Source organism: Corvus cornix, chromosome 2 (assembly GCF_000738735.6).
Source record: "Corvus cornix cornix isolate S_Up_H32 chromosome 2, ASM73873v5, whole genome shotgun sequence".
In the NCBI taxonomy this organism is placed as follows: Eukaryota; Metazoa; Chordata; class Aves; order Passeriformes; family Corvidae; genus Corvus; species Corvus cornix.
Window position 1 is genome coordinate 128,944,326 of NC_046333.1, and position 12,037 is coordinate 128,956,362.

Below are 12,037 nucleotides of genomic sequence, written 5' to 3' on the forward strand. Positions count from 1 at the left end.
TGCTATGCCTGGGGTAATATTTATAAGGACTATCCTAGTAAGTAAGAATTTAAGTCACTGACATTCACTAATAATCATGGATACAATTTTCAAAGCAGCCTGAGGGATTTGAATACATAATGTTCTTCCTCCTCTAATTCTTTCCATACTTCTCTCATTATCACCCACTGTAGTATAGTACCTGCTTCAGGACTCAATTCTTCAAATGTAGAATGCAGTTTCAGGAAGCCTGTAATCATGGGGGGACTCATTCTTCAGATTAAAATCTTTCCCAGAGAAGGAGTCCACACTTAGAGCTCTGTAGGAAAAAGAAGAAAAGGAAGTGGAAGAGGACAAGGAAATGGAAAAAGGAAAAGAAAAATGAAAAGAAACTGAAAAAGAAATGGGAAAGGGAAAGGGAAAAAAGGAGAGAAGAAATGGTGATTCATTCCCACAGCTCTCATGGTAACTGAAATGAAAAGAGTAAACTTCTTATCTCATACTGTTAGATCCTGTACTCACACCAAGTAGCATTGCTCCAGAGCTCAACAGATTGGCACCAAAGAATACAATCATTCTTTTGCTTTTATTGATATAACTCAGCATGGAAACAGATCAAGAAAATGTATAAACTGTCTGTTTATTTTTTAAATTGAGGGTAATAAAGAGTCTTTAAATTTTCTGAGAGTATACATACCCCATGTAGAAAACTCAATCTTGCAATTCCCATTGATTTTAAAGTGATTTGTACAATCAGTCTCTGAAGGCAAAACCTCTCACAGTAAAATACATAAAATGTCCCTTTGTTTTATTGCATCCTTTGATGATTGTGTTTTGGCTTTTGTAGAGCATACACATCCTAAAATCTTGTTTTCAGTTCCCTGTTTGTGTTGCAGTGAGTGACCATATTCAGAAATCATATGCATATCTGTAGAATTTCGTTTTCCTGTCCCTATCTTTATAGGAAAATGCACTGATGAGCCTTCTCTTCTCCAGGCTGGACAGTCACAGCTCTTTCAGCCTCTCCAGGCCAGCTGGAGGCCAGTCACTAAGTGGTGCAGCACAGGGACCGATACTGGGACCAGTACTGCATAACGTCTTCATTAATGACAAGGATGATGGGACAGGGTGCACTTAGCAAGTTTGCAGATAATTTGTGGATCCAGGGGCTTCTAGGCATACCAGTGCTACTAAGTTCTTTGTCTAGGACCCTACAGAATATGGCCAGGAATTTAAACTGGTTGTCTTCGGGTTGGAGTAGCACTGGGGCATTGAACCAGCCCCCACAGGTCTGGCACCAGGATAACAGCAGCATTAGTGGGATATATCTGTCCAAATCACTTACTGCTAGTCTCAATCTCAAATCCCATCTGTAAGCAGAAGTTCTCTGGGAGTATTTTAGGCAGAATTTCTCCAAAGAAGCACAATGTTCAGAAGCAGGCCAAAACTTTGACATTCGTTCCCAGAAATTATTTTAGTTTCTCGTACAGGGTTGGATAGAAATTTGGATAGAAATTTCTCCAAAGCTATGCTCTGTTTGGATTGAGGCTTTTAGTTCTGTCAATTAGCAGAAATGATTCTTTATTTCAAGTAGGCATCTATTAATTCTTATATTAAATATTGAATTATTAATTGTATTAATTATTGTTAAAATCAATAACAGATAAAATCACATCTGTCCCTCCTTTTTTTTACATTCCTTTGCATTATTCTCCTTAGCCTAGGGCTGGACATGATAACAGCTGGAGAGCAGACAGTGCTTGGCACTGAATTCTCTGGCCATATAAAATTGCTACAGACTTTTTTAAAATAGATGGTGCCCTAATTTGCTCTTTCTGCAAGAATTCAGTTCCCCCCAAAGATCTGCAGAAAGCAAAACAGAGTCTCATCTACAGTTGTAGCAATATGATGAAAACATCAGCCAAAAAGGCCTTGAAGAGCCCTTGGCTTTCCTTGAGGTAAGAAGTACCAGGAGATGTTCCATGAGGCTGTGAGCATTGCCCAACTGGGGAGAGGGTTTTGTCTGCAGATTCTGAGCCATCAACAAGGCTGCAAGAGATGAAATCACTGAATTGGTGTAAGCCAGGAGGTCGTTTCAGACAGCAGAATTTCAACAACTGCCAGGGACTTTCAAACTGAAAAGCAAAGAAAAGAGCTGGAATAATCCCATGAGGTACTGTTTCATGGGAGATGTATATCTGAGAATCAGCCTGGGAAAGGTGGAGAGAAAATTCTTCATTTCACTAACCCATTGGAATAATACAATTTTTCTTTTAAAAAAATTCTCAAATCCAGCTACAGAAATGAGTTTGAGATACTCTTCCCAGTTCCATGATCTTTTTATTGGATTCATGTAATTAAATCCCAGATGAATAGAAAGGACAATGGCCTACACCTAGAAAAATATTTGGCCACCTAAAGCAGAGCCAAGGCGCTGAAGCTTTGCCAAAGTCAAACCCCTGACTCCATGTCACAGGTCTCAGACACTGTCCCAGATTGTACTGTCTATTATATGTGTCTGTGTGCTCATTTCTGGCCCAGGTGTGAGGCACAAGGCCTTTGGCCTTTTTCTTAGTGGCAGTCACAGTAACAAAATATGTTATGTATAGGTTGCCATTGGCAGCAGGGCACATAGTCATGGAAGAAACTGTAGTTATTTACACACTCCAACAAGCCTCAAGCCTTTGAATAAATAAACCAAACTCCTAAAAGTACTCTGTGGCTAATAGCCCCTTCTGAGCCCTTATAGACAGAGCCCTTAATTCCCTTAAGACTGGAATTAACTCTTTGGGGGAGAGTCTTCCCCATCTTCAGCTGTGTGGGAAACTCTTCTCCCAGGTTTGATAAACAGTTGGTGACTAAAGCTTTGCAGTACAAATGATCCCCCCTCTTAGGGGGAACGGAGCAGGGGTATATGGACTGCTCAGGACCATTGCTTGTATCTGAGCCTCACAGGCACTGTGAACTGAAACTCTCTGGGTTTAATCCAAATTAAATATGTGTCATGGTTTAGGAATGGTACTTTGCAGTTTAGTGACCCCTCCGAGACTCTCCAAAACTCCACACCTGCTCCCCTTTCCCCTTCCTGATTCAGTGGGATGACATTGAGAATTGGAGGCCCAAAAGGCAAAAATCACGGGTTAAGAAGTTGTTACTGGAAAAAGAAATAAGAAAAATGAACGGTAACAGCAACAATACTAATGACAGAGGGTATAAGAAAAGAAGTGATTCACATGGGGAAAAAAAACCCCAATAATAGAAAACACCGTGTTTTCTCGGAAGGAATCCCTTCTCCCTGGATGAGTGTCCCTTTCTCCTGCCCCCAGCAATGACATGAGGTGGTTTAGAATAACTTCCGTGCCCTAGCCATGTCCCCCTCCCAGCGACTGCAAAAAATTAACCCTGTCCTGGCCAGAACAAGGACATTATGAAATCATTTTAGCTGTAGACAAACAATAGCAGTTTTCTTCTACCTTTTTTCCTGGGAATGTTGCAAATACAAAGACTAAAAGTACAAAATTTTCACTGTGCTTTCACATTGTTTTGCTTCTGACCCTTATGCTTTGATCTTTTCCTTTATTCTTTTTCTTAGACCTTATAAATAGATATCTGCCTTATCCATCCAGTCTCACAGCAGGCTTTCTCTCAACATGAGCCATAGTCTCTGCTGGATGCCTCTTTACACTCCCTCCTCCTCCTCGGCCAGGGGGTGCAAACCCGGCCTCAATAAAGCACCCTGCTGCCTCCACAAATGGCCAATTGTTTTGAGTCATTAACCACTAACATTTCAGTCTCTCACAACTGCTTTGCACTTATTTTCCTAGTGATTTAGGAAAAATGTCCAACACATGCAGACTGCATTCAGGCTCACCTTGTCAAATTTCCCGCGCTTTCACGTGTCGGAGGAAATCACTTTCAGGGATGGGACTATGCAACTACACGAATTTATTGTTTAAAATAACAAACGCATCAGTCGAGGCATGAGATTTCACAACACCTCTGAGTAATGGCGACTAGTCACAAGATTTAGGGTTACATCGTAATTTATAACTTTCTAATCCAATAGATACTTAAAACAACACTTTGTTTTAGATTAATGACCTATCACCTGTGGCACTTCTCACTGCAATGCAGCCGTGTCTTGACCAATAACTTCTCATGTCATGTACACACAGATGTCTCTCTTATACCATCTACATTCTTAACTTAAACTATATAAAATCACACTACTATAATTTAAAACCCTCCACCAGAACACCCAGTGTACAATTTTACTTATAATTATAGGAACACAACCTTGTAATCCTTTTGCTTAAGATCTATAAATCTCTGTCAATTAAGCCAGACCTAGTCTCTTCCAGGGTTGTAAATCAAAGCCTCCTTTAATTGCAGGAGTTTCTACTCCTCTGTCTCCCACACACCTGCTGTTGTTCATCCCTGTTGTCTACACTGGCTTGCCATTGAACTGCCCTGTGGCTCCAGTATGGCCTGTGTCTTGCTTTCCTTTCCACCACCAAGTGGATATGGGACCAGAGGGAAAGGAGGAGGGCAGGAAAGGCATGGGAGCAGACTCAGGCCTTGTCCCAGGAGGGATCACAATGAGGGTAAAGTGAACTCCCAGAGCTGGGAACCTTGAGGTGATTTTCATCTGATGAACTATACGTAGCCACACACTCTGGTACAGGTGGATGGCCTAATGGTTTTCCAGGAACATCAACATTCCTTTTGGGATTTTTACATCTACCCTTGCTGTCACTGGCACAGTTACCGTATGGTTATAGAGGAGGACTCACTTTTTCATCATCAGAGTCCAATTCCTAGAAACACAAAGCTGTAAAGATACTGGGTCGTCACTTGGGTCAGATTAGTCCATGTGTGAGACACAAAGTGATGGGAAAATAAAGGTGGCCTCTTGCTTCCTCTGTTACTGCTCATATTACAAGCCATGGCCACAAACATACTAAATCTGAATTTTCTCTGTTTTTACTTTATGACCAAGAAAAGTTATGAGGGAGCTACTACAGGGGCAGCATTTGAGTACCCAAACCAGGGGCTGGTTTGGGGTTGGCCTACAGAGCTCCAGACCAGATGCTCAAACCATGACAAAACAACAGGTTTTGAAAGCTTCATGGAGAGGGACTGTATAATGCTAACTCAGCCCTTTGGATACGTACCAGTCAGCTCCTGCAGTGAAGAAAAAAAAAGACCATAAAGCAGATCCATTCCCTTAGCCAAGTGCAAATAGTACTGCTCTTCTGCTGGAAAGGTTATATTGTGGCATAAGCACTACAAAGTGTTTTTCCTGTCAGTTAGAGGCCACACACGTAGAGTGTGGAATCATGGAGTGGTTTAGTAACTTGATTAGACAGCTTGCATTTCCTTGGTAAAAAGGAACTTTTGCTGTTTGTCTATCTCTGCATCGATGGCTCTTGTAGCACATCACAGTCCATTGCACAGTAAGTGGAAGGTAGCTCTTGCTGCCAGCTTTCATTTGTTTTTCCTAGATCAAAGGGCAAAATCATTACACACTGGCTGACCACTTCACTTCACATGAGCCAAGATGCTGGTAAAGTTGCTGATTTCTAAATAAAAGTTTAAAGATTTGACACACGGAAGGAAAAAAGCAGGCTCTTTTAGGTTTTATCCTCAGACACACACAGAACAACTTTTATTTCTTGTGGCAGATGGTGAGCAGCACAGGTCTGTGGCTGCAGAGGGGAGCATGTCACTGAGTGCTGACCTTTGCTAACCTCACCTGGGCGGGTCACAAAGCCATCATCCTCCCATTGAGGCAGAACCTGTACTCCCACACCACAGGGCACTCCTCCCCTCACACACAGCTGCATTCCCCTCTCCTCACATCTTCTTGCTCAGAGACAGAGGGAGATCATTGGATGAATATGGGACCTAGTAAGATTCAGAGCTCTGGTCCTGCTTGTGGTGTTAAAATTGAGATATTACTTCAGGTAGTATTAAAGTGGTATAAAAATCAGTAAGTTTCACATATACTCTACTCACAATTCCTAATATAATAAACGTTCTATGAGACATTTTTGATTCTTATGTTTAATTTTTACCCTAAAAATACCAAGATGGCACAGTTTTTTTTCTTACAATTTTGAAGGAAGATTTCTCTAGCCAAACAAAATATTCTTAGTGAATGTTAAGGCCAATCAAAAGGGAAAGGTACTGGTTCTTCATCAAAAGTCGTTTTATTTTGAGATAGAAATTAGTCAAAAAAGATCAACATGTAAATGATTCATGTTGTTGTTATAAAAGTTAACAAAAATAAGCCCCTCTATAGTCTAAAGAAACTTTTTCTTATTTCCACTCACCCTCCTGGCTCTTGAGACAATCTTTGAAATTTTTTCTTCTTTTGTCTCTCTGTAAAAAAATATATTCCCATAGTTCCATCATAAAAATCAGATTAAATAAAAGCCGTTCAGTATTATTAAAAAGCAAAAATAGCCTGAGATGATCTTTCCATCTCTTTTTCAAGCCATCTTTATGACTTGACATAAAAATTGCTCACCCTGTGAAATGCCTTGTCTTTGCAATTGGGCAATTCTCTCCCCCCTCTCTCAGGTTTCCCTCTGAAATGTGGAAAGGGAGGTGAGAGAAGCAGAACTCCCAAGTCACACCACGGCTGAGGCTTTTCATCCATGAAGGTGTTTTAAAACAAAAACTTCACTCTAATATTTGTTAAGAGGCATAGTATCATACACAGTAGTCAATAAATGTAGTATGTAATATATAACACCATTGTATTATATGATGCATAATTGCAATGCCACCTGCTTGGAGTGTGTGGTGGGAGCACAAAGTAAAAGCCCCTGTTACACCATGTCCGTGCAATAACTTCTTGGCACGGGTCTGAAATAACATGGAGTGGGTTCCCCCCAGAACTGCTTTCCCTCTCCCTCACCCCAAAACCCTTTTCCTCTCCTGCCCTCACCCCGCCGAGCCCGGTCCTGCCCCATCCCACAGCTTGCTCCCTTGCAGGAACACCAGTTCTGCCCTCGATTTTTGGCCGGGCCACTTGGAGGGATATGTTATATTCAAGCATCTTACTCTCCAGCCCGATGGCTTTTGCAGAGCGCAGCTGCCGGCGGTCCCCGCACCGCAGCGTGGAAGCGCAGAGCCGCCCCATCAGCCCTTCGCTCTGGGGTCGTGTGGCTTTCTTGAGAAAGACCTCCCCAAACGTGACCGTGCCGAAGGGGAAGGCAGACAAACCGACGGTGCAAACGTGGCCTGACAGCCTGCGAGACCCAAGTTTCTTTCACGGAGAGAAAGCGAGTGTCGCCACGAGCACGCTTTAGGGATGCAACAGGGTGTGTGTCCCTGCCGCCCCCGCGCAGGGAGCAGCAGCCGCGGCCGCCCCTGCTCCTGCCCTTCCTGGGGCGGGTTCCCGGGGGCAGGCGGGGCGGCTCGGCCCCCGGAGGAGCCCCGGCCCCGGGCAGGCGCTGCGGGCGGTGCTTCAGGCGGGCGGATGGCGGCGGAACCGGGAGCGGGGCTGCGCATCTTCCGCGATGTGAGTACGCGGCACCCCGGCACGGAACGCGTGCTTCCGCACAGGGCACCTGCGAGCGTCCGGGGAGGGGGCACGTGGTTTGTTATGTTTTGCCTTTTTCTCTTGTCTTTTTTTCTCTCCATCCTTCTTTTTTTCCCCTTTTATTTCCTCTTTTCTTCTTCCTTTATTTTTTTTCTTGAGCTGTTATCTCCTCCCTCTGTGGAAGGGGCTGAAGCCCAGTGAGACTGTGGCTCTTTCCCCTTTCCCCGTCCTTATCCCTTCCTTTTCCCCTTTCCCTTTTCCTTTCCCCTTCCCCTTTTGCTTCTAATGGCTGCTTGTTTGAGGGAAGCAGGTTAGTGTTTGGGGGTGGCTAGGAGAAGTTCTGGGTGAAAAGTCACCTTTCCAAATAAGTTGCTTCAAATTGTATCGTTTTAATTGGGATGGGGGAGGGGAGGCGCTTTTCACTGCAATTTCTCACCCTATAAAAGTTGTGGGGTTTTTTCACAAACCGTGCAGGCTCTTCCGATCCCATTAGACCCTGATGAATTTGAGGTGCCCGAGATCAATGTGCAGAGAATCCTGAGCCCCTCGGCCCTTTGAGGGTGAGCCCAGGGATGTGCCTTGATGTGCATCTGGTCATGCAACTCCCCAGGGGTGCTGTGCTGGACTCTCACCAAGGGCTCAGCATCTCGCAGGATGCAGCTGTAAAGTTTTTTTGTCTAAACTTGCACAGCACAGAGCATTTCTTTATTCCAAGGCAAATCCTGGTAAAAGCCAAACTCCCACCCAAAGATTTTCAAAGAATCCCCTGACCTTGGTGAGACCTACAAATCTTGAGACCAGCTCTACTACCAACTCTGATCTGCTTCAGAGCAGCTCCTGTATTGGCATTATTCCACAATATCAGCTGGAAATGGTATATTCTGTGTTAAAGGACTCTTTATCTAGATGTTTTCTCTAATGTACCCACTTTAACTAACCCAACCTGCCCCAAATTATTTCGAGCAACCCTCATCTGCTCATCTCCTGATTGCTCTAGCTTCCATAAGAAATCATTTAAATAAGAATTTTTGTTGAATTCTATTCTATTTCAATTCAAGTGTATACTGAAAATGCAGATTTTTTTTTTTTTTTGTCTCAGAGATACCACTTATAAGAGAAACAGGAGAATTACAGTCATAGATCACAAAAACAGAAGAGAACTCTAAGTTGCCAGGAAAGAGCTAAAAAACATTAAATGGAGCCAACTCCCCAGTTTAACTCAGCACACTGGGTTAGGAAACTGCACATGGTCAGATTATCTGATAAACTGAAAATTTTTTATTTTACTAGAGTAAAAAAAAAAATTCAAAATAAAATTGTTTCATTTTCAGCATTTTCTTAAACCAGCATCAGGTTCATATTTATAGGAACAAACCTGTGAATAGGAGGGAGGGAGGCTGTTTCTGTGTTTCTCCTCTTATATCTGGAGGAAAACCTTAGATTCAAACCATGTCTGCCTGCTTCAAAGCAGGGGACTGGACCCTGGGGCCCTGCCTGCAGTGAGTACGTTCATCTCACAGATATTTTAGATATTTGGGGGTTGTAGGTGTGTGATTACCCCTCAGTGAAGTACCCCCACCTATATAAAAACTTCCCTTTAAATTACCAGGCAGCAAGAGGTTTGTTGTAAGGCTGCACAGAAAGGGCAGGCACTGAGGTCCTGATCCCACTGGGGAATAGAATTTTAGAATAATAAAATGGCTTGGGTTGGACAGGACCTTAAAGATCATCTAGTTCAAACACCCTGCCATGGGCAGGGACACCTTCCACTAGAACATGTTGCTCAGAGCTTCCTCCAACCTGGCCTTGAACACTGCCATCCACAGCCTCCCTGGGCCACCTGTACCAGTGCCTCAGCACCCATACAGTAAAGATTTTTTTCCTAACATCTAATCTAAACCTACTCTCTTTCAGTTTGAAGCCATTCCCCATTGTCCTGTCACTACACGCTCTTACAAATAATCTCTCTCCAGAGAGGGAGACCTAATGAGAGTGATATATGATTGCTAAAGCAACCTCCTCCCTGGTCTTTTGTCAGAGTCCCTCTCAAGTGTCTAAAGGATTTTAATATTTCCTGGTTTGGGGGGTGGTGATGGTGTAATGAATTAAAACAAAGTAATACAAACTTTAAATAATAAATAATAAAAATAATAAATACATAAAATAATTTTAAAATCAAAATTTTAAAACTACTTATGCAGAAACTTTTGCCACTCTTGACCCATATTTATGGGACATTTCAATTTGATTGAAACTCCACTGCCACAGCCCTTCAAAAATCCAATCCTTATACTGAAAATTTGGAGTATGATTTATTTAAATAGGGAGGGAAATTGTCATCTTGTTAAGTATATTTCATGCTTCATGTGCTGTAAACTTGGTCCAATGCAAAGTTCTGCTTAGAGACCATCTGTGAAGTCCTGGATGTGGGTCACAACTCTGTTGGTTCCCTGCCAACCCCACCCTACAGAAAAGTCATGAAGATGCTCCAACAGAGCTTGGCACTTGGATCCATCTTATCTGGTTTCACCCCTAGGAGCAGAGCAGTTGTGGCATGTGCTGGAGAAGCTGTTTAAATGCTACTAACATTTTAATAAACCAGAGAATGTTTCCATTGCTGTCAGATCTCAAAAATATATGTGCCCATTTCGAAACACTTTACTGGATATTCACAGCAGCAATAGAAACTGTATTTGGAAGATTTGCTTTCTTCCCTTTCCTACATTTGTTGCAGCATTGCCTGGATGACTCCCCATTGCTGAAGCAGCCTGTGACACCAAGTCTGATCCCTTCATGCCACCCAGCTCCTCTCCTGACTTACCCTTTGCTTCCTCCACCTACATAAACCACGAGTCTTTCTCACCATCTCAGGTGCTCAGCACATCCTCCCAGCCATCACTCTTGCTCTGCTTCTCTAGGCCCCTTCTCTCAACCCTGAATCCAGTACCATAGAAGCCATACAGTCTCAGGCTTTGGGCCTGAACATCATCCTTATAATCCATAAAAAAATCTAGAAAATAAAGCTGGTTCTTGTTATGGTCTTGGGTTTTAGTGCACACAGCAAAGGAGGAGCTCAAAAAAGCTCTGAGGGAAGGATGGAGACACATTAAGAACTTTAAAATTTTATGCAGCTTTGTGAAAATGTGATGTAAAGCGCAAACTATAAATGTGCACTATAAAGAGCATTGTTTGTTTTTAACCCATACAAGAAAAAATAAAAATTGATTATGTTCTCTCTGTCTCGCTTTTTATTTAGATATTAAGAAGAGCAGACAAGAATGGTAAGATTGCTCTTATGTCTTGTCCCCTCCCTTTGGAAAAAAGAATGCATCATTGATTCAGAATTTTAAGTCATGCTTTAAACATCCTGACAGAAAAACCAGCCATCCCTCATTTAATGTTTTCTGCAGGTTCAGTGCCATGTATTATGTTGTGCTCTGATCCTCCCTTCTTTAAGTACAGATCTTATGCTTTCAAAATTTGACGTGTGTGTTTGATTTGCACTTTGGGTGCCTGTGGGTGTTTTCTTAGTGACACTGACTCAAGAAGGTTTGAAATACTTGTTAGTAGCTCCATCTTACTACTTTTTAAAAACACCTTAGACTACATCCAGAAATCAGACTTGTTTTTGTATTTGTTCAATGTCAATGGGAATAATTAACCCTTGAATTCAACTCATATATTTATAGCACAGAAGTCATAAGTTTTTTATTAACAAGAGAAGCATTGAACAGGGTCAAACACCCAGATCAGACAGGTTTAACCCTGACAAGTGATTCCCAGTCCAGTAAATCCTCAGAAAATAGATATCGTGTGCATTCAATAAAGAGAAGGCAAATGGATACCACTGAGAAAATCAGCGATAATAGCTTACAAGAGAAGAACTCTTGGACAGCAAGTGGTTACTGCACAGTTTGGGGGTGTAACTGAGCACATTGAATAACTGTTTACTGTGGCTAAGAGAGAAATCTCACCTCCACAGTCCACTTCTGGTTGCTACTGCTGCCCCAGCTCACGTGCAGCAACTGGCACTTCCCACAAGACCATGGTAGGCTCCTTCTGAGAGCTCAGCAGCCACAGAATCCATCACTGTGAAAGTGTTCTGTTAGTGTTTTCTTTGTTATCTCACTCAGTCAGCTTGCCAGTGGTTTGTACTGGCAGTGATGGTGCAAGCTGAATTCCAAGGTGGCATGGGGAGGAGAAGGACCTCCCCTTCAGTGGTGCATCTCTAGCTTAGTTAGCTGCCAACCACAGCCAAGCTCTGCTGGCATCCCTCTCAGAGCTTCTCATGGTGTTTGGGATAATGTGTGTATCTGCCCTGAAGACTGATGAGGGTCAGGGTGCAGGGTACCGAGCAGGACTCACCATCCCCCTAGAGTCTAAAAGGGACTCTACAGCTCTGTGTCCCTGCCCTGGACTTTGGGCTCAGGCTGTCCCTGGCCTGGTGGATCCACAGCACTTCAGTGGTTAGGAACACTTCCAGTCCTCATTTGGGTTTTCCCACAG

General features: G+C 42.9%; 1 protein-coding gene across 3 annotated transcripts in view; it reads left to right on the plus strand.

The window, feature by feature from the left end:
- Nucleotides 1-7,424: 7,424 nt before the first annotated feature.
- Nucleotides 7,425-12,037, plus strand: part of NECAB1 (N-terminal EF-hand calcium binding protein 1) — a 57,810-nt gene continuing 53,197 nt past the window's right edge. The window contains exons 1-2 of one of the 3 annotated variants that reach the window (XM_010404996.3): nucleotides 7,425-7,510; nucleotides 10,788-10,812. In XM_010404996.3, coding sequence (XP_010403298.1) covers nucleotides 7,469-7,510; nucleotides 10,788-10,812 — 67 coding nt within the window. In that variant the 5' untranslated portion in view covers nucleotides 7,425-7,468. Of the gene's footprint in view, nucleotides 7,511-10,787; nucleotides 10,813-12,037 lie in introns of those variants that run through there. The other 2 variants (XM_010405000.3, XM_010404999.2) reach the window with 2 other exon arrangements.